This window comes from Scyliorhinus torazame, chromosome 7 (genome assembly GCF_047496885.1).
Source record: "Scyliorhinus torazame isolate Kashiwa2021f chromosome 7, sScyTor2.1, whole genome shotgun sequence".
NCBI lineage: Eukaryota > Metazoa > Chordata > Chondrichthyes > Carcharhiniformes > Scyliorhinidae > Scyliorhinus > Scyliorhinus torazame.
This window is the reverse complement of record NC_092713.1, coordinates 161,598,412-161,626,222: the sequence shown is the minus strand read 5'-3', so window position 1 is coordinate 161,626,222 and position 27,811 is coordinate 161,598,412. Positions and strand designations below refer to the sequence as shown.

Genomic DNA, 27,811 nt, shown 5'->3' with positions numbered 1-27,811 from the left:
GCATTTTGGAAGGTCTAATGCAGGTAGGGAATATAAAGTGAAAGGTAGAACCCTCAAGAGTATTGACAGTCAGAGAGATCTAGGTGTACAGGTCCACAGGTCACTGCAAGGGGCACCACAGCTGGAGAAGGTAGTCAAGACGGCATACGGCATGCTTGCCTTCATTGGCCGGGGCATTGGCAAGTCATGTTGCAGCTGTATAGAACCTTAGTTCGGCCACACTTGGAGTATAGTGTTCAAAACTGGTCGCCACACTACCAGAATGATATGGAGGCTTTAGAGAGGGTGCAGAAGAGATTTACCAGGATGTTGCCTGGTATGGAGGGCATTAGCTATGAGGAGCGGTTGAATAAACTCGGTTTGTTCTCACTGGAACGACGGAGGTTGAGGGGTGACCTGATTGAGGTCTACAAAATTATGAGGGGCATAGACAGAGTGGATAGTCAGAGGCTTTTTCCCAGGGTAGAGGGGTCAATTACTAGTGGGCATAGGTTTAAGGTGCGAGGGGCAAGGTTTAGAGGAGATGGGCGAGGCAAGTTTTTTTACACAGAGGGTAGTGGGTGCCTGGAACTCGCTGCCGGAGGAGGTGGTGGAAGTAGGGACGATTGTGACATTTAAGGGGCATCTTGACAAATACATAAATAGGATGGGAATAGAGGGATATGGATCTAGGAAGTGTAGAAGATTTTAATTGAGACGGGCAGCATGGTCGATACAGGCTTGGAGGGCCGAAGGGCCTGTGCCTGTGCTGTACTTTTCTTTGTTCTTTGTGCCAAAGAAAGTATTCCATCATTGAAAAGGAAGCCTTAGCCTTGCTACTAGTCCTTCAGCATTTTGAAGTATACGTCCAGCATGACAATAAACAAAGCTTAGTTTATACGGAACATAATCCACTTTTGTTGAAAGAAAAGTTTAAAACCCGGAACACAAGATGATTCTGTTGGAGTTTATTATTACAACAGTTCAATGTTCAAATTATACACATTCCTGAAAAGGATAATGTGATTACAGATGCTTTGTCACGGGTTTAAGGGCTGACTAGTTACCACTGTAGTGACTGGGAAGGAAACTTATATAATATAATGGGGATGGATGGATGAATGTGTTTTTGATCTGTGTCTTGCATACCTCAACAAAACATCTGTGCCCTGTCATTTCATTCCCTTTCGGGAGGGAGGTATTTAAGGATCCTTCCTGCTGATTCCGTATTTCCCCTTTCTTCATTTTGCCATTATCATTTTTGATCCATGGCTGCTTAATGGACATGTATTTTTAAGTCAAGCAGCAGAGAGAATGAGAAATTGAAGAAGTTGCAACATAATATATGGTGCTGCCAGCTTTGGACAGCAAGATCCAGACTTTTCAGCAGCCGAAAGATGGGGCAGGACACTGTTCAATCGATTGGCTGGTGACTAATGAATTGGCCAAAAGGCTGTATATTGCCCGGTAACAGGTGGTGATTGGATCCTGCCTCAGTGGAATGATTTTCAGTGACCCAAGGAGCTCAGTTTGAATTCTGGACACACAGGGACAAGGTCCAGGGACAAGGTCCAGCTCCCCCTCTTCTCATGCTTACGGACAGAGTGAAGGTGCACCAAAAGCGGTCACCCGTCTGCATTTAATCTCCCCATTGTAGAGGAGACAGAATTGTGAGCATGGAATAGGTAGGCTAAATTGAAGGAGGTACAAGTGAAACACTGCTTCACCTGAAAGGAGTGTTTGGGACCTTGGGCAGTGAGGAGGGAAGAGGTAAAGGGACAGGTGTTACACCTTCTCCAATTGCATGGGGGAGGTGTCAAGGGATGGGGATGTGGTTTGGAGGGTAATGGAAGAGTGGCGAAGGGTGTCACGGAAGGAGCAATCTCGGAAAAGCTGACAGGGGAAGGTGAAGGGAAGGTGTATTCGGTGGTGGCATCATACTAGAGTTGGCAGGTGTTGATCTTTTGGATGCAGAGGCTGGTGGGGTGAAAAGCCAGGACAAGGGGAACCTATCACAGTTCTGGGAGGGAGGAGAATGGGTGAGGGCAGAGGTGCGGGAAATGGACCGAAGACAGTTGAGATCCCTGTCAATATCGGTGGTAGGTGTGGTAAAAAGTGGGGGACAAACCTTGGTTCAGAGAAAAGGAAGACATGTCAGAACCACTGTTTTGGAAAGGACCATCATCAGGACGGGTGCAACGGAGGCAGATAAATTAGGAGAATGGGATGTTGTTCTTACAGGAGGTGGGGAAGGAGCTGTCGTCAAGATTATTGTGGGAGTCGGTGAGCCAGTCTATGACCAGACACGGAGTCAGAGAAGTAATGGAAGAGAAGATAAGTGTCGGAGATGGACCAGGCGAAGTTGGGAGAGTGGTGGAAGCAAAATTGATCATTTTTTTCCAGTTCCGGAAGCAAGCATGAAGCGACACTGATACAGAGAGCCTCTCCTAATGGGGGATGGAGGTGTTGAGGGATTGGTCATCCATAGTGAAGAGATGACGGTTAGGACCAGGATACTAGAAACCTGCTGCCAACTCTCAGACACTTCATCCTACCTTCCCCTGGACCATGGCCCCACCACCGAACATCAAGCCATTGTTTCCAGGACTGTCACTACCCTAGTCGCTTCTGGAAATCTTCCTTCCTTGGCCTCCAATCTCACAGTCCCCCAATCCCGCACAGGTTATGGGGATAGGGTGGCGGTGTTGACCTTGGGTAGGGTGCTCTTTCCAAGAGCCGGTGCAGACTCGATGGGCCGAATGGCCTCCTTCTGCACTGTAAATTCTATGATAATCTATGAGCCCAACAGAACCTCCTTCCCAAAATCCACAACAGGATGTCCTGGCAGACCCATGACTTTATTTATTGTCACAAGTAGGCTTACATTAATACTGAAATTGAGTTACTGTGAAAATCTCCTAGTCGCCACGCTACAACATCAACTCGGGTACACTGAGGGACAATTCAGAATGTCCAAATCACCTAACAAGCACGAAACCCATGCACACACGGGGAGAATGTGCAGACAGTGACCGAAGCCGGGAATTGAATCTGAGTCCCTGCCGCTGTGAAGCAACAGTGCTAACCACTATCCTACCATGCCGCCTTCAACCCGTTTCTGCCCCACCAAACTCATTTCTTTCTATCTTGACTCCATTCTCTCTTCTATTGTCAGTCTCTTTCCACTTATATTTGTGATTCCTCGGATGTCCTATGCCCCATCAACAGTTTCCAGTTTCCTGGCTCTAACCGCCCCCTCTTCACTACAGACACATGGTTACCACGACTTGAATGTTCCTCTCCAAGCCTTCATCTCCCCATCCTGACTTAGAAATACATCATCGTTCCGTCACTGTCACAAGATCCTAGGACTTCCTGCCTAACAGTACTGTGAGTGTACATACACCACATGGACTGCAGCGGTTCACAAAACCTCAAAGACAATTAGGGATGGGCAATAACTGCATACTGACGTGGTTAGGAAATTGGTTGCGCTGAGAGAGAGAGAGAATGTGAGAAAGTGTGTGAGAGCACATGTGTGAGAGGGCGGTTGTGAGAGGTGGAGTGTGTGAGAGTGCATGTGTGAGAGGTGTTATCGTGCCGGGCGCAGAGGTTGCTGAGTGACTGCTTGCTGAAAAGGGGAGTGAATAACAGGTAAGCCCTTTCTTTCTTTTTCTTTTTATCTAGAGGGGGTGGCAGGGAAGGTAGTGCAATGTTCCTCCTGCAGAATGTTTGAGGTGAGGAACGCCGTCAGTGTCCCTGCTGATTTCATCTGTGGGAAGTGCACCCATCTCCAGCTCCTCAGAAACCGCGTTAGGGAACTGGAGCTGGAGCTGGATGAACTTCGGATCATTCAGGAGGCAGAGGTGGTCATAGATAGAAGCTTCAGGGATGTAGTTACTCCAAAGAATAAAGAACAAAGAAATGTACAGTACGGGAACAGGACCTTCGGCCCTCCAAGCCGTGCTTGGACCATGCTGCCCGACTAAACGACAATCTTCTACACTTCCTGGGTCCGTATCCCTCTATTCCCATCCTATTCATGTATTTGTCAAGATGCCCCTTAAATGTCACTATCGTCCCTGCTTCCACCACCTCCTCCGGTAGCGAGTTCCAGGCACCCACTACCCTCGGTGTAAAAAATTTACCTTGTACATCTACTCTAAACCTTACCCCTCTCACCTTAAACCTATGCCCCCTAGTAATTGACCCCTCTACCCTGGGGAAAAGCCTCTGACTATCCACTCTGTCTATGCCCCTCATAATTTTGTAGATTACGTTTACTTTGGTGATGGAAAGGGATAGGTATATACCGCAGGGCAAGAGTTATATCTGGGGGAAAGGCATTTATGATGCGATGAGGCAAGACTTAGGATGCATCGGATGGAGAGGAAAACTGCAGGGGATGGGCACAATGGAAATGTGGAGCTTGTTCAAGGAACAGCTACTGCGTGTCCTTGATAAGTATGTACCTGTCAGGCAGGGAGGAAGTGGTCGAGCGAGGGAACCGTGGTTTACTAAAGCAGTCGAAACACTTGTCAAGAGGAAGAAGGAGGCTAATGTAAAGATGAGACACGAAGGTTCAGTTAGGGCGCTCGAGAGTTACAAGTTAGCTAGGAAGGACCTAAAGAGAGAGCTAAGAAGAGCCAGGAGGGGACATGAGAAGTCTTTGGCAGGTAGGATCAAGGATAACCCTAAAGCTTTCTATAAATATGTCAGGAATAAACGAATGACTAGGGTAAGAGTAGGGCCAGTCAAGGACAGTAGTGGGAAGTTGTGCGTGGAGTCCGAGGAGAAAGGAGAGGTGCTAAATGAATATTTTTCGTCAGTATTCACACAGGAAAAGGCAATGTTGTCGAGGAGAATACGGAGATTCAGGCTAGTAGACTAGAAGGGCTTGAGATTCATAAGGAGGAGGTGTTAGCAATTCTGCAAAGTGTGAAAATAGATAAGTCCCCTGGGCCGGATGGGATTTATCCTACGATTCTCTGGGAAGGTAGGGAGGAGATTGCTGAGCCTTTGGCTTTGACCTTTAAGTCATCTTTGTCTACAGGAATAGTGCCAGAAGACTGGAGGATAGCAAATGTTGTCCCCTTGTTCAAGAAGGGGAGTAGAGACAACCCCGGTAACTATAGACCAGTGAGCCTTACTTCTGTTGTGGGCAAAATCTTGGAAAGGTTTATAAGAGATAGGATGTATAATCATCTGGAAAGGAATAATTTGATTAGAGATAGTCAACACGGTTTTGTGAAGGGTAGGTCGTGCCTCACAAACCTTATTGAGTTCTTCGAGAAGGTGACCAAACAGGTGGATGAGGTTAAAGCAGTTGATCTGGTGTATATGGATTTCAGTAAAGCGTTTGATAAGGTTCCTCACGGTAGGCTACTGCAGAAAATACGGAGGTGTGGGATTCAGGGAGATTTAGCAGTTTGGGTCAGAAATTGGCTAGCTGGAAGAAGACAAAGGGTGGTGGTTGATGGGAAATGTTCAGACTGGAGTCCAGTTACTAGTGGTGTACCACAAAGAACTGTTTTGGGGCCACTGTTGTTTGTCATTTTTATAAATGACCTGGAGGAGGGTGTAGAAGGATGGGTGAGTAAATTTGCATATGACACTAAAGTCGGTGGAGTTGTGGACAGTGCGGAAGGATGTTACAAGTTACAGAGGGACATAGATAAGCTGCAGCGCTGGGCTGAGAGGTGGCAAATGGAGTTTAATGCAGAAAAGTGTGAGGTGATTCATTTTGGAAGGAATAACAGGAAGACAGAGTACTGGGCTAATGGTAAGATTCTTGGCAGTGTGGATGAGCAGAGAGATCTCGGTGTCCATGTACATAGATCCCTGAAAGTTGCCACCCAGGTTGAGAGGGTTGTTAAGATGGCGTACGGTGTGTTAGCTTTTATTGGTAGAGGGATTGAATTTCGGAGCCATGAGGTCATGTTGCAGCTGTACAAAACTCTGGTGCGGCCACATTTGGAGTATTGCGTGCAATTCTGGTCGCCGCATTATAGGAAGGATGTGGAAACAATGGAAAGGGTGCAGAGGAGATTTACCAGAATGTTGCCTGGTATGGAGGGAAGATCTTATGAGGGAAGGCTGAGGGACTTGAGGCTGTTTTCGTTAGAGAGAAGGTTAAGAGGTGACTTAATTGAGGCATACAAGATGATCAGAGGATTGGATAGGGTGGACAGTGAGAGCCTTCTTCCTCGGATGGTGATGTCTAGCACGAGGGGACATAGCTTTAAGTTGAGGGGAGGTAGATATAAGACAGATGTCAGAGGTAGGTTCTTTACTCAGAGAGTAGTAAGGGCATGGAATGCCCTGCCTGCAACAGTAGTGGACTTGCCAACACTAAGGGCATTCAAATGGTCATTGGATAGACATATGGATGATAAGGGAATAGTGTAGATGGGCTTTAGAGTGGTTTCACAGGTCGGCGCAACATCGAGGGCCGAAGAGCCTGTACTGCGCTGTAATGTTCTATGACCGTGTGAGAGAGAAAGTGTTTGTGTGAAAGTTTGTGTCCGCGTTTATGCGCATATGTGCGTGCACAGCCACACAAAAAAATTAAAAGGTACAGTGCATTGAAATGAGCAGACTGGCACAATTAAAAAAATTATACAGACCATTAGTGATGAGTGGTGCCTCAGAAGGGTCTGTTTTGGTTCCTCAACTCCTTACCATATTTAGTACCTACTTATATAGAGGAATTAAAAAGCCACAATATCCAAGTTGCCAATGACATGAAGATAGATGGCATTGTAAACAATGAAGATAGAGGCATAGAGAGAGTTTGGGTGCATGGTCCAGCTATATACAACATTAAAATGGTCTTGAATAGGTACAAAAAATAATCAAAATGGCTAATGGAATGCTGATCTTCATATCTAAAAAGATTACAATTCAAGTGGATGCAAATCCTTAGTTCGGCAATACCTGCATGATTATGAGAAATTCTCGACAACATAACTTAGGACGGTTATGTTGGTCTCGAAAGGACAGTAACATAGATTTTTAAAATTACACCTGGACTCCAAGGGCTAAATTACAACGGTCATAGTACAAAGGAAGATTTTTGCGGTCGTTGGAGTCAATCATTTCAGTCCCAAGACATCACTGCAGGTGTTCCACAGAGTAGTGTCCTAGGCTAACCATCTTCAGTTGTTTCAATGACTTTGCCTCCATCTTAAGGTCAGAAGTGGGGATGTTCACTGATGATTGCACAATTGGCCAATGTTTAGCTGCAATATCCTCAGATACTAAAGCAGTGCATGTTCATATACAGTAAGACCTGGACAACAATTAGGCTTGGGCTGATAACTGACAAGTATTATCCAGGACACGCAAGTGAAAGCCAATGGCTATCTCAAACAAGACAGAATCTAACCATCTGCAACTGCATTATTTTCACTGAATCCCCCACCATCAACATTCTGGGAGTTACCATTGACCAGAAATTGAACTAGACCAGCCAGAGCCTATGGCAGGTCAGAGTTTGGGAACTCCCAGAAGGTAATTAATCTCTTAACTCCCCAAAGCCTGTCAACCATCTACAAGACACAGGTCAGGAGGGCGCTGGAACACGCCACACTTGCCTGGACAGATGCAGTCCCAAAAATACTCAAAATGCTCAATACCATCCAAGATAAAGCAGTCACTTGATTGGTACCCCATCCACTATCTTTAACATTCACTCCGTCCACCACCAATGCACAATAGTAGCAGTATGTACCATCTACAAGATACACTGCAGCAATTCACCAAGGCTCCTTTGACAGCACCTTCCAAACGCAAGATCTCTACCACCTAGAAGGTCAAGGGCAGCAGGCACATGGGAACATCACCACCTGCAAGTACCCCTCCAAGCCACTTACCATTCTGACTTGGAAATATATTGCCGTTCCTTCATTTCGTTGGTTAAATCCTGGAACACCCTCCCAAACAGCACTGAGGGTGTACCTACACCAAATGGACTACAGCTGTTCAAGAAGATGGCTCACCAATATCACCTACTTGTGGGAAAATGGGAGATGGACAATAAATGTTGGCTTAGCCAGCAATGCCTACATCCCATGAAGAATGAAAATAGAAATCTAAAAATTAGAGCCAGAGCGTTCTGGAGTGAAATTTGAAACACTTCTACATGCAAAGGGCAATAAAAGCTTTGACTTCTCTTCTGCAAAAGGCAATTGACATTTGTGTTAATTGGATCTACACCTGTGGGTGAAGTTAAAATTAAGACTTAACAGCTTTCTTTGCTGGGAGATTTTATTGACTTAGCTCACAGTCAACACTACTCACCCCAGTGTCCCAATTATCCCCATTTATAGGTGTTCAAATGCCCTTCACCTGTTTAACATTGTAATTGTCATTAAACCATAATAATGTAATTCCCAATAAAATTGACAATTATGATGGTTAATGTTACTTTTGAAACTGAGCTTGCTAACATTTTTTTGAGATATGATATTAAGGATCATGGAACCAAGCCAAGTAGATGGAGTTAAGACACAGATCAGTAATGTTTGAACTGAATGGCAGAACAGGCTTACGAGGATGAAGGTCGATGCTTGATCCTACATTCCAGCATTATAAAAACACAAACAAAATTCTGCCACTCTCAGTTTTAAATGCGCTGCTAAGGTGCCATATTTCCCTAGTCATCTTCCATCAGTATGCTAGCAACGCCAATATCGTAAAAGACCCTACTACAGAGAGAGCATCTTTACAGCCTAGGTGATGTCAATATACAGATAGAAGCTGAGTTCCACGCCTACAAAACTCTACTCGCTATCAGGGGAACTGCACAGCCAAAAGTAGCAGTTTAAAATTATAGCTCAGACTGCAGAAAAAAGATTATTCTACAGTCTGTGGATATTTCACTGCCTTCGGGATTGGTAGGTGTTTCTTACCTGATAGTTCTGGAGTAAAATCAGACTGAGGTAGAACTCGCTGAAGGCTAACTTCAGGTCACGAATGTTCCTATGTTCTACACGTTCCTTATGGGAGAGAGGGAACACGGTCCTCCTTTGACGCAAGTTGCTAACTGTGTTGCGGTCCATTTGCACTTCAAGCGTTGACTGCAGCTCATTCTGAAGTGTAGCGAACCTGCGCTGAGCCTCGGCAAGCTTTTCTAGAAGGCAAACAAATAATTGCATCAGCAGAAATCCTTTCTCAAACCTGTATTTTCTTCCCAAGAACTGTCCTTTGGTTCCTGAGTTTCTCCTTTATCATGATTGCTATTTATGAATTCAGCCACACAGCAGTTACTCTGACTTCAAAGACCATTATCTGTGAATGGACATGGGCGATGCCAAAAAACAATTTAGCTGTGGATTAAGGAACGGGTTCATGCCCTAATAATATCTATCAGAATGAGTGAAAAGTGCTCATCCCCATTGCTGGCAGTTGAGAACAGGACCTGATATTTTCTGCAGTCAGCTTCACCTGCCAATACTCATCAGTGAGTTTGCAATTAAACACTGGTGATTTGGGCAAGGTGAAATCGACTATCAATCCGTGGAATCGTGGAAAGAGAGAAAATGAGAAGGGGAGACAGAAAACAAAATGGTTTGGTTGTAAAATAATGGTCAAGCAACCTGCTCATTATGCAGCATCAAACACAGGGCAACAGAGAGTCACTGTTACCCTGCTCAATGAAAGAAAAGATAAAGTTTGGAACTTATATTGGACAATTCTGTTCTCATTTTTCTGAAGTGCATATCCATTCTTTCTCCCTGCACAAGCTAGTAGAGAAAGATTTAGAAATAGGAGAAACCAATTAAGTCGATGAATCCTGCCTGTTTCGTAGAGGTACTCTCCATAACCCTCAACTGCTAGTTTTCAGAAATTTATCAGTCAGATTGATTTGCCTCCCTGACAGCTACTCTCAGAAGTCTGTTAGGCGTGTGCTGTTCATTTTCCCTCCTAGCTTCCAAAATACATCAATGTAATCCTATGTCCCAACATTTGGTATGCTCACCAATGTGCCCAAGACAGACTGTCCATTCCTTCCCAAGCTTGAGATCTAAACATTTTTCTCAAAACTTTACTCAAATCCTAAGACTATATTCCTTAAAATCATATCATACCCTGCTGCTTCATTCTATCCCTTTTCAAGAGCAGTATTATTATGTGCTATTATTTACTAAACAGAGCGACACATGGTACTCCAGATGGGATCCGACTTACTCAGTAAAAATCAAAGCTATTGCTAAATATAAGCAAATTCTTAGCGAAGCTTCCACTAAATTACTGCAGTTGTGGCACTCTGGGGAAGATAGCAAGGACACAGTGTATAATCAGATTTACTAAGAATGATATCAGGGAAAGAGACTTTTGTTTTGAGCTGAAACAAGCATTTTTTCCTTTAAGTTGAAGAAATCTGATTGAAGTGTTTAAAATTGAGGGGCGTTGAGGAGGTAGGTAAATTAGCAAAAAATTATTTCCATATCAGATGAAGTAGGATAAATTTAAGATCATGGCCAAAACCACAGAGAAGTAGGAAGATTTTTTAATGCAGAGGGTTTGATTGTCCTACCTGGAACAGTGGTGGGAACAGAATCTAGAAAAGCTTTGTGAAAGTAATGTATATTTGCTTTAAAAAATGGAGTAAGAAGAAAAGACTGGTAACAGGACGAGGGGGCAAATGCTTTGGAGAACCGGGAAACTAACTCATCTCCAGTGGCTCTGCTGGGAAGAGCACATTTTTTTGGAAACAAGCTCGTAGTATTATTTTTGGCTGCTAAGGCATGTTGAAAAGTCTGCATTTCTAATATGCCTCCCCTCTAATAATGACAGTGAATCTATCAACTGTTTAGCACAGGGCTAAATCGCTGGCTTTGAAAGCGGACCAAGGCAGGCCAGCAGCACGGTTCGATTCCCGTAACAGCCTCCCCGAACAGGCGCCGGAATGTGCCGACTAGGGGCTTTTCACAGTAACTTCATTTGAAGCCTACTTGTGACAATAAGCGATTTTCATTAATTTCATTTCATATTCATATCAACAGTGAGATTTGCGCACGAGCAGTGGGAGAAACCACATCCGGAGTGAGGCACAGCCAGTGAGTTTTAACCTAGGAAATTTGAAACAGAGTGGGAATTCAGTGCAGAGTGGGAAGATGTGCATTTTGCTTTTTCTCCTTGCTTGTAACTTTTAAATCTTCAGAGAGTGTTAGACATAGACATAGAATTTACAGTGCAGAAGGAGACCATTTGGCCCATCGAGTCTGCACCGACCCTTGGAAAGAACACCCCACACCTCCACCCTATCCCCGTAACCCCACCTAACCCTTTTGGACACAAAGGGCAATTTGGTGTGGCCAATTCACTTAACCTGCACATCTTTGGACTGAATTCTTGCCCTGCTGCAGCTAAAGCTACAAGGGAGAGCTGATTGGTAAGTAGTGTGTAAAGTCCACTATCACTTCAAGTGGAAAATTCAGTTAGGGCTAAAATTGTTGTAACGAGGACAAGGAAAAAAGGGCCATAGAGAATTGGATTTAATCTAAATTCAAGCATCTTCCAAAGGTTTAATTTAAAGGGAAGTCATGGAAGGGGAGCTTGAAGTCTGGTTTTGCTCCTCTTGCTCCATTAGTTCATTAGATATAGGTTACTACCATCGGGATATCTGAGCATGTATGTATGTACACGCACACACACGTGCATACACACACACGTGCCATGATTAACCTCTTGACTGAGTTGAAAAAGGCCTTGGGGATGTAGATCGGGAGGGATCTGAACAGGAAGAGGAACCTGGGCATCACGTTCATTTTGATCGTCCGCACTCTCCCTGCCAGGGAGTGTGGGAACAAGCCCTACCCCTGCAGGTTCTGTTTGACATCCTCCACCAGACTCATCAGGTTCCATCTGTTGATCCAAGTCCAGTCCTGGGCTATTTGGATCTCCAGGTAGCAGAATTTAGTTTGACCTAGTTTAAACGGCAGTCCCCCAGCTCTGTCCCTCCCCCTTGTCGGTTCACAGGGAAGATCTCGCTTTTGCTCAGGTTAAGCTGGTAACCGGAGAAGACTCCAAACTCCTTTAAGAGTTTAATTATCTCTTCCACGCTGGCCTGAGGGTTCGAGATATAGAGGAGCAGGTCATCCACATAGAGCGAGTCTCTTTGCTCTCTATCTCCCCTTTGGATGCTCCTCCATCCCTTCGCCACTCTGTGGGTGATCGGCAGTGGATTGATTGCCATGGCAAACAGTAGCAGGGATAAAGGTTATCTGTGCAGCCGGAAGTATCTAGAGCTGGTGATGTTTGTCCCTAAGCTCGCCATGGAAGCACTGTATAGTAGTTTCAACCAGGAGGTGAACCCAGGCCAGAACCCAAACCATTCCAGTACCTCCCAGAGGTACTTCCATTCGACTCTGTTGAAGACCTTTTCTGCCTCCAAGGAGGTGACCACTTCTGGTGTTCTCTCCCCAGAAGAAGTCATTATCACATTCAGCAGGTGCCCGATGTTAGCTGCCTGCCCTTGACAAAGCCCATCTGATCTTTCACAACTACCTCTGGCACACAGCACTCCAGCCGCCTCGCAATGGCCTTTGGCAGGATCTTTGAGTCAGCGTTTAGTAGTAAGATGGGTCTGTAGGACTGCATTCCGTCAGGCCTTTGGCTTTTTTGAGTATCAGCGATATTGAGGCTTGGGTCAGCATTGGTGGCAGGGTACCCCTTACTAGCCAGCTGCTAACATCTCCCGCAAGTGCGGGACCAGTACTGGTGTGAATATTTAGTAGAAGTCTGCTGGGAATTCATCTGGCCCCAGCGCATTCCCCACCTACATGGAGTCGAGACTTTCCATGACTACCCTCCGTTCTAATGGCATTTCCAGGCCCCGTCTCCTATTTTCCCCCACGACTGGCATGTCCAATCTATCGATGAACCGCTTCATCTTTGAGTCCCCCTATGGGGGTTGTAACTTAACCAACTCCCACACATACAAACACCATTGTCCAGCATGAATCTAACTAAAGGTCTTACCCTTCCAGGCACAGGAACATTAAATTGAGCTCGCTTAAAACTATACCTTATTTCTAATGTTTGCCAATACAAATCTAATTTCCTTAACACTACCTTTGTTTTCCTAACAGCAGTAATTATAAAATAAAGCCTTCATTGCACAAACTCCACATTGGCTATTACAATAAGTGAGTGCTGAGGCAGAGACTGCGAGAATATTTAAAGATCACCTCAGCAAGGATGTAAAAGGAAGAAAATAAAAGACAGGGAAATAGGACAGTATAGAAAACCAATTGAAGAGCTCACAATGTCTAAATATAGTGCAAATTCTATGATTTTCGCAAAGTCTTTTAAAAAATTGTGATACATTCAAATTCTTCTCCATCACTTGTTGGAGCCAGAAATGGAAACACTGCCATTTTGCGCTCATTGTATTACTAGTTCACAGCTTTCAACTATATAACCTGTTAGCTTAGTGTGCATCACTTACTGATACATCACTAATTGAAGGTTGGTTGCTCACTCTTACATTTCTCGCTAGGTGCTCAATTATTTAAACTTAATCAATTTAGTTCATAGGTTTTCGAAAACCAAGCTGTTGCAAAAAGCAAGCTAACGGTTTAATATTAGAATGAAGAATTTTCTCAGCTGACTGTAACATAATTTGGATCTCCAAATAGCGCCACTGGTTTATAAATCTATTCGGGAAGGGTTACAACATGCGCATGGATTCAATATACAATATCTTGAAAATGGGGGGCCTATTTGAGGTAATATTTCAGTTAGCAGTGATTAATTCTCCAGGCTAATGTTTTGGAATTAGATTAACTCAGTATTGAACGCAACTGAAACATTGCAACGGAAGTTCACAACTATTGCACTACCAAAGACAAATATATTAAAGTACTAAAACCAGCTTTATGGTGAAGGATGCAGTTTCATGGTAAAATAGGCTGTTAACACACACCATCAAGCATAATAATCGCTTATTGTCACAAGTAGGCTTCAAGAAGTTACTGTGAAAAGCCCCTAGTCACCATATTCCGGCGCCTGTTCGGGGAGGCCGGTACGGGAATTGAAGCCGCACTGCTGGCCTTGTCTGCATTACAAGCCAGCTATTTAGTCCAGTGCTAAACCAGCCCGTTATTGGTAAGATATCAGTGAGTGGTCAGTCCCGAGTAGCTGAACAAGAGACAGCACCCATGAGGACATTAATAAACAGAAGGCTGAATAAATTTCCAATTGAGTAAACACAGCTCAGCCAAACTATTAATCCGAGGGGTCAGTAACTGATTCAATATTAAACACTGCTGGCATTTCCTTTCGTAGGGAGGAGCTCTGATAAATAGAAAATTTGTTTAAATGTTCAACACTTTACAGATCCAACCATGGAACACACTCGCCAACTCAACAGGCTGATCAAGACCTTGGATCCAGACCTTCAGAATACCCTACGTGCTCTCATCCCACGTACTCCCCGCGTTGGAGATCTCTACTGCCTCCCGAAAATACACAAGGCCAACACACCAGGCCGTCCTATCGTATCAGGCAATGGGACCGTGTGTGAGAACCTCTCCGGCTACATCGAGGGCATCTTGAAACCCATCATACAAGGAACGCCCAGCTTCTGTAGCGACACGATGGACTTCCTACAGAAACTCAGCACCATGGACCAGTTGAACCAGGAACACCAACAACTGCTAATTTCCAGACGCAATTCTGCAACTCATCCGCTTCATTCTGGATCACAACGTCTTCACCTTCGACAACAAGTTCTTCGTCCAGAGGCATGGAACAGCCATGGGGACCAAATTCGCACCTCAATATGCAACATCTTCATGCACAAGTTCGAACAAGACCTCCTCACCGCACAGGACCTTCAACCGACGTTATACACCAGATACAGCGATGACATTTTTTTCCAAAGAATCACTGAAACGACTACACGATGACATCAATAAGTTCCATCCCACCATCAGACTCACCATGGACTACTCTCCAAAATCGGTTGCATTCTTGGACACACTCATCTCCATCAAGAACGGTCACCTCAGCACTTCGCTTTACCGCAAGCCCACGGATAACCTCACGATGCTCCACTTCTCCAGCTTCCACCCTAAACACATTAAGGAAGCCATCCCCTATGGACAAGCCCTCCATATACACAGGATCTGCTCAGACGAGGAGTGTAACAGACATCTACAGATGCTGAAAGATGCCCTCGTACGAACGGGATATGGCGCTCGACTCATCGATCGACAGTTCCAACGCGCCACAGCAAAAAACCGCACCGAACTCCTCAGAAGACAAACACGGGACATAACCGACAGAGTACCCTTCGTCGCCCAGTACTTCCCCGGAGCGGAGAAACTACGACATCTTCGTAGCCTTCAACACGTCATCGATGAAGATGAACATCTTGCCAAGGTCATCCCCACCCCCCACCGCTAACAAACAACCACGCAATCTTAAACAAACCATTGTTTGCTGCAAACTACCATACCCAGCGTTCAGAACAGTGACCACGACACTACACAACCCTGCCATGGCAACCTCTTCAAAATGTGCCAGATCATCGACATGGGTACCACCATTACACGTGAGAACACCACCCACCAGGTACGCAGTACATACTCGTGTGACTCGGCCAACGTTGTCTACCTCATACGCTGCAGGAAAGGATGTCCCGAAGTGTTTTACATTGGCGAGACCATGCAGATGCTGTGACAACGGATGAACGGACAATCGCCAGGTAGGAATGTTCCCTTCCAGTCGGGGAACACTTCAGCAGTCAAGGGCATTCAGCCTCTGATCTCCAGGTAAGCGTTCTCCAAGGCAGCCTTCAGGACACACGACAATGCAAAATCGCTGAGCTGAAACTTATAGCCAGGTTCCGCACACATGAGTACGGCCTCAACCGGAACCTTGGATTAATGTCGCATTACATTCATCCCCCACCATTTGGCCTGGACTTGCGAAATCCTACCAACTGTCCTGGCTTGAGACAATTCACACCCCTATCTCTGGATCTGTAAAGACTTAATTACCTGCAAATGCTCGCATTCAAAGCATTGTCTTGCATCTTTGACTTTGTCTATATATGCATGTTTCTGGAACCTACCTCTTCATTCACCTGAGGAAAGAGCTGTGCTCCGAAAGCTAGTGATTTGAAACAAACCTGTTGGACTTTAACCTGGCGTGTAAGACACTTTACTGTGCTCACCCCAGTCCAATGCCGGCATCTCCACATCATGGAAAAAATAATGACAATGATTATCAGGGGTAATATTGAGGAGTATTAGTATGAAAGTAATCATACTTGTTTACATGACTTTAGGTGAAAATGAATGTCGATTAATGAATGTCTGAGACTATTGAGGAAGTCTAAGATGGACAATGAAAAAAAAAAATCAACTAATGTGGGATAATTTAATTTTTAAAAAGCCTTTGATACAATTGATTAGGAATTGGGAAATTCCCTCAATGCTGCACCAAAGTAGCTGAAGGTGGAGCAGGAAGGGATGAGATAATAGGTATGGACAATTAATTAATAAGTCAAATCACTGTAAGGTAGTAATTTTAAAAAAAACAATGTTGAATTATTCTGCTGTGTCAGATGAATTCAAATCAGGAAATAACTTGCTAAAATTATATGGTGGTCTGGCCTATAGTGTCTTGGCCACCAAGTCACAGGAAAATGTTTAAGTGGTAAGAGAAGAACTACAAGACGTCATTGAGGAATATGAGGAAACAATGATAAAAAATGGTCCCGACTGGATTGAAAGAAGATGATCTTATGAAAGAAGACAAGATAGTAATTATACAGATAGTTAATTCGGAACACTATTTCATGTTACATAGAACATAACAGCGCAGTACAGGCCCTTCGGCCCTCGATATTGCACCGACCTGTGAAACCACTCTAAAGCCCATCTACACTATTCCCTTATCGTCCATATGTCTATCCAATGACCATTTGAATGTCCTTAGTGTTGGCGAGTCCACTACTGTTGCAGGCAGGGCATTCCATGCCCTTACTACTCTGAGTAAAGAACCTACCTCTGACATCTGTCTTATATCTATCTCCCCTCAATTTAAAGGTATGTCCCCTCGTGCTAGACATCACCATCCGAGGAAAAAGGCTCTCACTGTCCACCCTATCCAATCCTCTGATCATCTTGTATGCCTCAATTAAGTCACCTCTTAACCTTCTTCTCTCTAACGAAAACAGCCTCATGTCCCTCAGCCTTTCCTCATAAGATCTTCCCTCCATACCAGGCAACATTCTGGTAAATCTCCTCTGTAGCCTTTCCAATGCTTCCACTTCCTTCCGTTTGGATATTAGAGCAGGATGCATAGGTAAATTTAGGATAGATGTCAGGAGGAACTTAGTTATGCAAACAGTGGTCACTTAGAATTGCCTTCTGGGTCAGCTAGTGAAAATCTTAAGACTCATTCAAGATGCCAGTAGATGACAAAGCACAGATAAGCCGAGAGGAAAAATCGATTTCCACAGTTTTATATATCTTGTGGTTTCAAGAGTTTTAAAGCTCAAAATTCAGTCCACATGTCAATCAGAGTGATCCTTCAGTTATGCACAGAATTACATTTGGTTAGGATGTGAGTAATAAAACTGGTATAATAAGGGATTCAATTATATCTTGAGTCATAAAAGGAAAGCCTGAATAACTTAAATACGTCATTTGAAACCAGAGGTTGAAATTGCAGTATTATTCCTCATTCCTACCCATCTATTATGTTTTAGATACATTGTGTCAATTATATCTTTATATGAGCTGTATCTTTACTTAGAGTACCCTCAGAAGACATTAGATGCAAAGTCAATTTGAAGCACTTAAAAGGGAAACAAACACTTGGTGCAGGCTAGGTGTAGTTATGGGGAGTGGGCCTGGGTCGGGTGCTCTTTCATAGGGTCAATGCAGATTCGATCTCATGAATCCTCTCTGCACTCTCTCCAATATCTTCACATCTTTCCTAAAATGTGGTGCCCAGAACTGGACACAATACTCCAGTTGGCACCGAACCAGTGTTCTATAACACTCGGGCGGCACAATAGCATAGGTTAGCACTGTCACTTCACAGCTCCAGGGTCCCAGGTTCGATTCCCGATTTGGGTCACTGTCTGTGCGTGTGCACGTTCTCCCCTTGTCTGTGTGGGTTTCCTCCGGGTGCTGCGGTTTCCTTCCACAGTCCAAAGATGTGCAGGTTAGGTAGATTGGCCATGCTAAATTGCCCTTAGTGTCCAAAAGGGTTGGGTGAGGTTGCTGGGTTGCGGGGATGGGGTGGGCTTAAGTGGGGTGCTCTTTCCAAGGACCGTTGCAGACTCGATAGGCCAAATGGCCTCCTTCTGCACTGCATCAGCCTTTGGTATTTTGTGCTCCTATTAATAAAGCCAAGGATGCTAAATGCTTTATTAACTATACTCTCAACTTGTCCTGCCACCTTCAAAAAGACGACATCAGTGCATATATGCTTAAGTGTATGCATCTTTTTGAGAACTCGTCTTTTGTGTGCATTGCTCTGTGTATTTGAGCGAGTGGTTGTTTCCATTGCATTTATATTTCAGATGTTGTGTAAGTAAAGGTTTATTATTTCTTTTTATTTAAACTCACCAGAAAGCATGTTTTTGTCTATCCTTTAAAATCACAACACTCCAAAAAGGTTTAAAACACGCCTTCTAAAAAAAAAAACCACATCATACTGCAAACCAAGGTGGGAAGGAAAAAGGGAAAAATTATCCCAATACCTTGTTCTGGCTGTAACAGAGGGGGCAGTCACAATCGCACTTTGATGGTGCATACATCAACAGTAACATTTCAATCAGTTCACTGTCTAAAATCCTAACAATTAAATAATGGGTCAAGATAAAATGGTACAATTTATTTCCTATTGGAATTAGTGCCAAAATAGTGAATAAGAAGAATATTATTGCCCATCTTTCCCACTACTATTATATTTCACCGCTAAGTTGTAATAATTACCCCTTAAAAGCATCTCATCAATCAAAATTCCTTTGTTCACACCTAACATTAAAGTTAATCGCCCATCTGCAGGACAGGGCTTCATTATCTCTCCTAAAGCAGACAACTTGAATGAAATGTAGCATTCATGAATGGCTTTGGCGGAAGCTACATCTTGCTGAATTCTTTTCCATTAGGCAGCCAAAGGTTCAAGCAACAAGGACATCAAATGAGGCAAAATTGAATCTCGCAGATCAAATTGTTGAGAATTTACTATTTCCAGAAACAGGACGAAAGAATGATTTATGTGGCTAATAAAAACTATGTAGATACACAAAGTAATGTGTAAAATCCTAATAATAATAATACCTACAATGTGTGTATATGCCATTCACTTGCCTCATGTTGTGCTGAACCTTCCACATCAAGCTTTTGCCAGTTCATGCTGGACAGGTCTTTGTTACTGGACAGGGTCAGTTTGAAACATCCATCTCACCATTACTTTTCAGAGTTTTTTGATGCCCAGCATCAGTTAGGTGAATAACGCATACACAAATGAATTTCTGTCCAAAGGCCACTAAAAATGCAACTCGTAACAGTTACAGCATTACAGAACACTCTTTTGTAATTTTAGTTTGGAAGCAAACAATCATAAAATGTGATCATTCACCAAGGAGAGATAAAACAGTACTATTATGTCAGTATGTCAAAGCCATAAAGAGGGGAAAATTTTGCACCAGGTTACTCACTCAGTCAGGAAGACAAGTTATTCTACTGAGAAATCAGGACAGCATAAGGTCCCATTAAAAATGCAGGGATAAAAATTTATTTACTCTGTTCCAGCTAGGGTACAACAACCCTACAATAATATAAAAGTAAATTACTGCGAATGCTGGCGATCTGAAATAAAACCAGAAAACGCTGGAAAGACTCAGCACGTCTGGCAGCATCTGTGGAGTAAACATTTTGAGTCCGTCTGGCTTTTCTTCGGAACAACAACACTACTGCACCTGTGAAACATCAGTTTCCCACAGAAATTCCCCTTGTGGCCTAAGTGTGGGAAGCACACAATATAATGGCAAACTAAAGATAGTTCGGTACTGCAACTTCACTGCAGAACTGCAACTGGATTCAGAAAGATCAAATCAAATTCACTTAGGAACCTCACTAGTCATTCCTTCATTTATAATCTTTTCTCAGATGAGGGATAAATGTTGGCGTGCCTACTGGGCAAACCCTGTACTCTTCTTTGAATAGCGCTGTAGCGTATCTTATATTTATCTGTGACTTTGGTTTGACTTTTTTATCCTTTTAATAATTTAGAGTACCCAATTCCCCCCCCCCCCCCCTCCCCAATTTAGCATGGCCAATTCACCTACCCTGCACATCTTTTTGGGTTGTGGGGGTGAGACCCACGCAGACACAGGGAGAATATGCAAACTTCCACATGGACAGTGACCCGGGACCAGGATCAAACTCGCGTCCTCAGCGCCGTGAGGCAGCAGTGCTAAACACTGCGCCACCATGCTGCACTTGATTTGACTTTTAATCTGAAAGATGACATCATGTAGAAAGTAGCGCTCCCTTAATTGATATCAGTCTACAGGACTGAGGTGAATTTCCTCAAGAGGTTAGGTAGAGAAATGGGATCTCTGCCAAACTTCCAGAGGTGGAGCGGCTCCAAGAACATTCACTCCTTCCACTCTCGAGTCCTGGAGTGGCTTGAACCCAGATCCTGCTGGCTCAGAAATGAAAGTGTTACCACCGAGCCAAACTGATTGAATCTGTTTCACCTTTCTGCTACTTTCTTAGTTCACTATAGGTTCTCCAGGCCCATAAAGCAGTGACTTTTCCTTTCTAAAACTGCTCCTTTATCAATGAAATGGGATGAAACCCATCATAAGTTAAAGCAATCACTCTCCAGTCTGAATTTGTGACGGAAAACATGTAAAATAAAATATTACTAATCTCAATAATGATAAACCATGTTGGATTTTGTTGGTCTCTTAAATACTTGTCAGGTGAAAGACCATACAGTGAAGCCAGTATGAACCACTTTAGGCTGGAGTAAAATTTCAGAATCAAACCTTTGTCTGAAATGCAGTTTGGCAGTGAGAGTGAGTTACTTTTATTTATTTGTTTACTCATTGTGTTCCACATATCTCAAATACAAATTTCTCTTCACTATTCATCAATTCTGAGAATCTTTTTCCAGTTGCCACATGAAAGATGACTTCAAATTTGAATTTGGATTTTTGTTCCTCAAAAAACGCTTTATACAGTCCCAGGAATAGGTTTAGGATTAAAACCGTGAAATTAAACTAAGACACTGCCGGATTCCATTCGCAAACATATTTATAAAAGAGTTCATTGCATGGGCACCGTACTTATCCCCGAGACAGAGAGAGGAGGATTTAAAAACTGCATTTGGAACTTGCTAACTACATTATCCATAGTTGACAGATGTGCTACATTTAACTACAAGGAAATTGACAGGGAGAATGCACTTGGCAAAGAACTGAAAATGAGCTGCCACAGACTAAATGTCTCGGGTTTCTGGTGCGAACACTCCAATACATTCCTCAAACATTATTGTCATAATCGCAGGCTGGTTGCATATTACCAAACGTCAGCGCTGACTAATTCTAAAGATTTACAGTTATCCAGCAGTTCAACACTCGCTGTCTAGACATTTGGAGAACAGATAATTGGGTGAGAGCACAGCCAACAGCCAACTGTCAGAGACATAAAATTGTATCCCACAGGAGGGAGATTGAAAAGTTGACATATTTGCTTCCAAACAGTTACAAAGACGTATTTTGCAGGACTTAAGGTTGTCACTGGTTCTTTTGAGCAAAACTCAATACTAATTGATCAGCATCAATATTATACATAGTCTGAAAGAGACTGTGAATGCATTCAAAACAATATCCAATTAATGCACTGGGTTCTTAAATACATGCAGTTTTTCGTGCAAGCCTTTTATAAACCATTTTCACACATCCGTGTGTACGAGGAACATTTGCAATTTATTTTGTCAGGTCGATCAAGACTTTTTGCAGTAGATCTGATCAAGCTATTGGTATTCTTGAGCAGAATATGCAGCAAGTCGTTCAAAAGTTTATTGACTTTGGCAGAAATAGAAAATTCCCGTCAGCGGGAGGGGCCATAAATTCCCGCCCCTTGTTTTTGCACCCTGGTCATTATACTGAAAATTATATGTCCATACAGTGAATGCGGACTTCATTATGGAGCTAATTTTAAATGTGCAAGCTGGCAGTAGGAAGTAGATTACTTATATGGTCAGTTAAAAGCTGAAATGTTCTAGGCTAATGCCATTTATAGTGGTGTCATTTTCAGTCAGTATTCAGAGTCAACTTTCCCCAACGGTATCACAGCAATAGCTGCAAAGGAATACACAAATATTTCTTGCTCCATTTCAAGCAAAACCCTTCAGAAGAGGAAGTGGAAAAAATGACAAAGGAGCCTCTCCACAGTCAATATTTGTGACCAACCAAAGGCCAGAAGAGACCAATGGTTCAGGGGGAATGCTGTGGTACAGCTCATATTGGTCCAAGTTTAGTCCCTGAACTTTTAATACAGAATCACGCACAGGATGCCATTCAAGCCCATTGTGCCTGTTCTGGCTCTTCGAAAGGTGTATCTAATTAGTCCCATTCCTCTGTCAATCATAGAAAATAGGTGCAGGAATAGGCCATTCGGTCCTTCAAGCCTGCACCATCATTCAATATGATCATTGCTGATTATGCAAATTCAGTATCCCACTCCCGCTTTCTCTCCATACCCCTTAATCCTTTTAGCTGCAAGGGCCATGTCCAGCTCCCTCTTGAATATATCCAACAAACTGACCCCAACAGCTTTCTGTGGTAGAGAATTCCACAAGTTCACAACTGTCGGAGAGAAGAAGTTCTTCCTCATCTCAGACCTGAATGGCTGCCCCTTATTCTTCGGCTGTGACTCCTCGTTCTGGACGTCCCCAACATCGGGAATATTCTTCCCACATCTAGCCTGTCCAGTCTCATCAGGATTTTATATGTTTCTATGAATCCCCTCTCATTCTTCTAAACTCCAGTACAAGCCCAGTTGATCAGTCTTTCTTCATACGTCAGTCCTGCCATCCCGGGAATTAATCTGATGAACCTTCGTTGTACACCCTCAATAGCAAAAATGTCCTTCCTCAAACCAGGAGACCAAAACTGCAGGCAATACTCAAAGCATGTCCTCACCAAGGTCCTGTATAACTGCGCCATGACATCCTTACTCCTATACTCAAATCCTTTCACTATGAAGGCCAGCATACCATTAGCTTTCCTCACCACCTGCTGTACCTGCATGCTGCCCTTCAGCTACTGTTCCACCATGTCATCCAGGTCTCGTTGCACTTCCTCTTTTCCTAAACTGCCATCATTCAGATAATAATCTGCCTTCCTGGTTTTGCCACCAAAGTGGATAATCTCACATTTATCCACATTATATTGCATTTACTAAGGGGGACACACTGTAGATATGTGAAGAGAAACAGCACACACTGCCACCCAGCTTATTGTCGTCTGCAAATTTGGAGATATTGCATGCAAATCCTTCGTCCAAATCAGTAATGTATATTGTGAACAGCTGTGGTCCCAGCACAAAACACTGCGATACCCCACTAGTCACTGCCTGCCACTATGAAAAGGACCCATCTATTCCCACTCTTTGCTTCCTGTCTGCCAACCAGTTCTCTATCCACGCCAATACATTATCAACAATACCATGAGCTTTAATTTTGCTCACTAATCTCATGTGGGACCTTGTCAAATGCCTTTTGAAAGTCCAGATACACAACATCAGCTGGTTCACCCTTGCCCACTCGACTGGTCACATCCTTAAAGAAGTCCTAGAAGATCTGAAGCATGATTTCCCTTTGGTGAATCCATGCTGACTTGGACCGATCCTGTCCCCGCTTCCCAAATGCTGTTATTTAATCCTTAACAACTGACTCCCGTATTTTCCCCACCACCGATGTCAGGCTAACCGGTCTATAATTCCCCATTTTCTCTCACTCCTTTTTTAAAAACTGCGGTTACATTAGCTAACCTCCAATCCACTGGAACTCTACCAGAGTCTATAGAATGCTGGAAAATGATCACCAATGCGTCCACTATTTCTAGGGCCACTTCCTTAAGTACCCTGGGATGCAGACCATCAGGGTCTGGAGATTTATCGGGATTTAATCCCATCAATTTCCCCAATACAATTTCCTGATTAATGGATTTCCTTCAGTTCCTCCTTCATGCTAGACCGTCTATCCCCTAGTATTTCAGGAAGGTTATTTGTGTCTTCCTTAGTAAAGATAGATTCAAAGTATTTGTTTAACTTGTCTACCATCTCTTTGTTGCCAATTATGAATTCACCTGATTCTATCTGTAAGGGACCTACATTTGTCTTCACATATCTCCAGAGGTTTTTGCAGTCAGTTTTTATGTTTTCTGCAAGCTTACTCTCATATTCTATTTTCCCCTTCCGAATTAAACCCTTTGTCCCCCTCTGCTGAATTTTAAATTTCTCGCAGTCCTCACGCTTGCTGTTTTTTCTGGCCAAATTATTTGCCTCCTCTTTGGCTTTAACACTATCCCTGATCTCCCTTGTTAGCCATGGTTGAACCACCTTCCCCATCTTACTGTTGTGCCAGACAGAGCCCAAAGCCCTGAAAATTTCTCCCCTTCAAATACCGATACCCTTTTAAAAGTTATTACTGAATTTGATTCCATCGTCTTCCAATTACCTGGTCAAAGCGAGAGAGAGAAAAATTGGCCTACACTTTTTCTTAAGATATCCATCCAATGATCTTATTAGAAGTGGTATAAGAAAAACTTGGTCAACACTGGTCATTTCAGTAAAGACATGTTTAAAGATGATGCCTTTATGATGAGATTTTAAACCAAGGCCCCATCAATAAAGGGCATGCAAAAAATGAGCATGGACTTCTTTTAATGTTCCAGCCAACCTTCACCCCTCAGCCACCATCAAACCAGATTACCTGTCATTCACCTCCCTGTTGTTAACTGCACTTTTATCAGCACCAATTGGCTGCTACACTTGCCAGCAGTGACTGCACTTCAAACATTGCTTTGGTCTCATATCCTTTTGGTTATATGATGAGAAATTTCTAGTCCAAGTTAGGGATTTCAGAGGACTTGTCACTGTATTATGATAGATAGGTGTAGGAATAGCATTTGCATGCTGTATATATTTAAAGGAAAAAAGGGTCGGCCTATGATGGTTGATCACTATCAATTGTTATGGCTTTCAGAAATTGATTGATTGATTTATTGTCACATGTACCGAAGTACAGTGAAAAGTATTTTTCTGCGGCCAAGGGATGTCCTTAGTTCTTGATGTTCAGGTTGATTTGATATTCTAGTTGAGGCAGGAAGGCCTTAGTTTGGATATACAAACATCCTGGGAATCATTCAATTTGGAAGATTGTAAATAAGCAGTTAAGCAAACAAGATAACTTAAGGCAAATGTGCACTTTCTGATTGCACTGAATTTGTTCGAAACTTCAGGAAAATCAAAGACAAAATATGGAACTTAAACCTTGGCAATAGGGTTAAGTGCACATGGGATATGAGAATGGGTATTTGATTAATTGTAAAAAAAAGTTAGAACGCAACTTGTGTGTAGTAGACTGATGGAATAGTGTAATATCAAGAGGCTGGGTCATTTACTGCTGTCATTGGTTAACAACTGCAGTGTTCTGCATGTGCATTATTTGTTAGTATCCCTATGAATAATCAGAATACCTCAAGAGTGGAGCCTCAAACGAACTAGGATGAAGTTTTAATGTTTCTGTCTTCTGAAAAAACCTTGGTTTAAAGGCAAGTGTGCAGAGGGGAGCAGCCACCTAGAATTCCTGAATTTTAAGATGTAAGATTGCTATGAGTAAAAATCTTAGGGGTCCAGGTCAGAGCAGATGAGAGATTCATTTACAAGGCGCATAGCAAAACCCTCAAAAGAAATCACGGTTCATTTAAATATCCTAAATGTTCTCCATAAGACTTACGTAATGGTGAAAGGTACACATTGATTGAACTCTATGCTAAATATAATTATATAGTTTCTCAGCACAAAGAACTTAGGTAGGCACTGTACAATTTAATTGTTACCTAAAGCAGACTGGCGCCTGTAAAATTATAATTCTTTATGACTGGTACTCTTAATCATAGTGCTCCAAGCACCTTCATTAGTTAATGCACAGGTTAGCACTAATTGGGACTCAACATAGTAAAGGTGCCAAATTGACTAAGAAGACCCATCTTTTATATGGTCTCTTCCCAGTTGATGCATTAATGAATGCAGCACAGTTACTCTGGTTTTGCCACAGGCTGTGCAATCCAGGTGTTGAAAACTGGTGATACCTTTCTTAGAACTCTGGCTACATCTGCTTCTCTCTTCACAAATGCGGTCAGATCTGTTAAATATTTCTAGCACTTTCTGTTTTTATTTCAGATTTCCAGCATCCCCATTATTTTACTTTTTAAAAAAAAAAGTATAATCTTTCATAAAACAAGCAGCATGATAAATGTGGCACACTCTTTCCTGTGGTTTATCAGAACCTCTTCCAAAGGCTCCACAGGCTGTGCACCATAACTTTACTGGCAGTACAGACAAATCACTTTCAACTCTCCTGTGCAGCAAGTAGTGAAAATACTCTTCTCCCTCTCAGGTTTCAAAGTGGAGAATGGGAGATAGATCTTCTATAGGAACCGAACAAGGTTTGTTTAATAGGGATACTAAGGGAAAGTGTATATTTAAATTCTACAGTATTGGGGCAAAGTATGCATTTGGAACTCAGACAACATAAATTCATCAGCTTATTAAAGTTCCAAAGAAAGTATTGTGTCTTTGATCAGAAGTGACTGACAGAATCAACTTCTGAGATTTTAACATGGTACAAGGACAATACAGAGCTGTTCTTTATTCTGCCATTCATAATCACTCTGTCTGGACAAATGCATTGCCTCTTTACTACAACCATTACAATTCCCTTTTGCCTTTTGTTCCTCGACATCTTTGTCATTGGATGTCTACCACCCTCTACCCCGTCTCAAACCATTCCTCATGTTATTCCTTCCCCTCCCCTCTTTCAACAACATAAAATTCATCACATTTCGACCTTCCTTCTATTTTGAAGTCACATTCAACCTAAAACATTAACTCTCTTCATAGATGCTGCCAGACCTGTTGAGTATTTTAGGTTTAATTTAAGATTTTAGCACCTGGAGTATTTTGCTTTTACACAAGAACAATGGAATTGTTTGGCAGTTGAAAGTTCCTCAAATTCATGAATAGAAGGGCAGCATGGTGGCACAGAGGTTAGCACTGCTTCCTCACAGCGCCGAGGTGCTAGGTTCGATCCTGGCTTTGGGTTACTGTCCATGTGGTGTTTGCACGTTCTCCCCGTGTTTGCGTGGGTTTCGCCCCCACAACCCAAAGATTGCCCCTTAATTGGAAAAAATGAATCGGGTACTCTGAATTTTTTCTTTAAATTCATGAATAGACTATAATTTATGTGATCCATATTAAACCAATTTTTGAAGTTCTATTTTGTTTAATACATTTTTAAAAGTGCAAGTTAACCATTGTTGGCTTTTTAAAATAGTGATAAATATTTAGTTTGTTACATGGCACTGTTTCTATCTAGTGTGTAAATAACACTAACACAAACAGCATTATTGTAGCCTCTCTGTATACAGGCCTGTGATTTAAGGGGAGCAGAGAATGAGGGAATGGGACTTACTGGATCATCCTTCCCTATAGCTGCCAAAGACACGAAGAGCCGAATGGCTTCCTTCTATGCTGCTTTGTTCTATAGGACAATG

At 42.9% G+C, this 27,811-nt stretch overlaps 1 protein-coding gene across 1 annotated transcript in view; it reads right to left on the bottom strand.

The window, feature by feature from the left end:
- Positions 1-27,811, bottom strand: part of LOC140426653 (xenotropic and polytropic retrovirus receptor 1 homolog) — a 507,289-nt gene that overhangs the window by 211,001 nt on the left and 268,477 nt on the right. Inside the window, exon 4 of the mRNA XM_072511735.1 lies at positions 8,892-9,112. Coding sequence (XP_072367836.1) covers positions 8,892-9,112 — 221 coding nt within the window. The remainder of the gene's footprint in view (positions 1-8,891; positions 9,113-27,811) is intronic.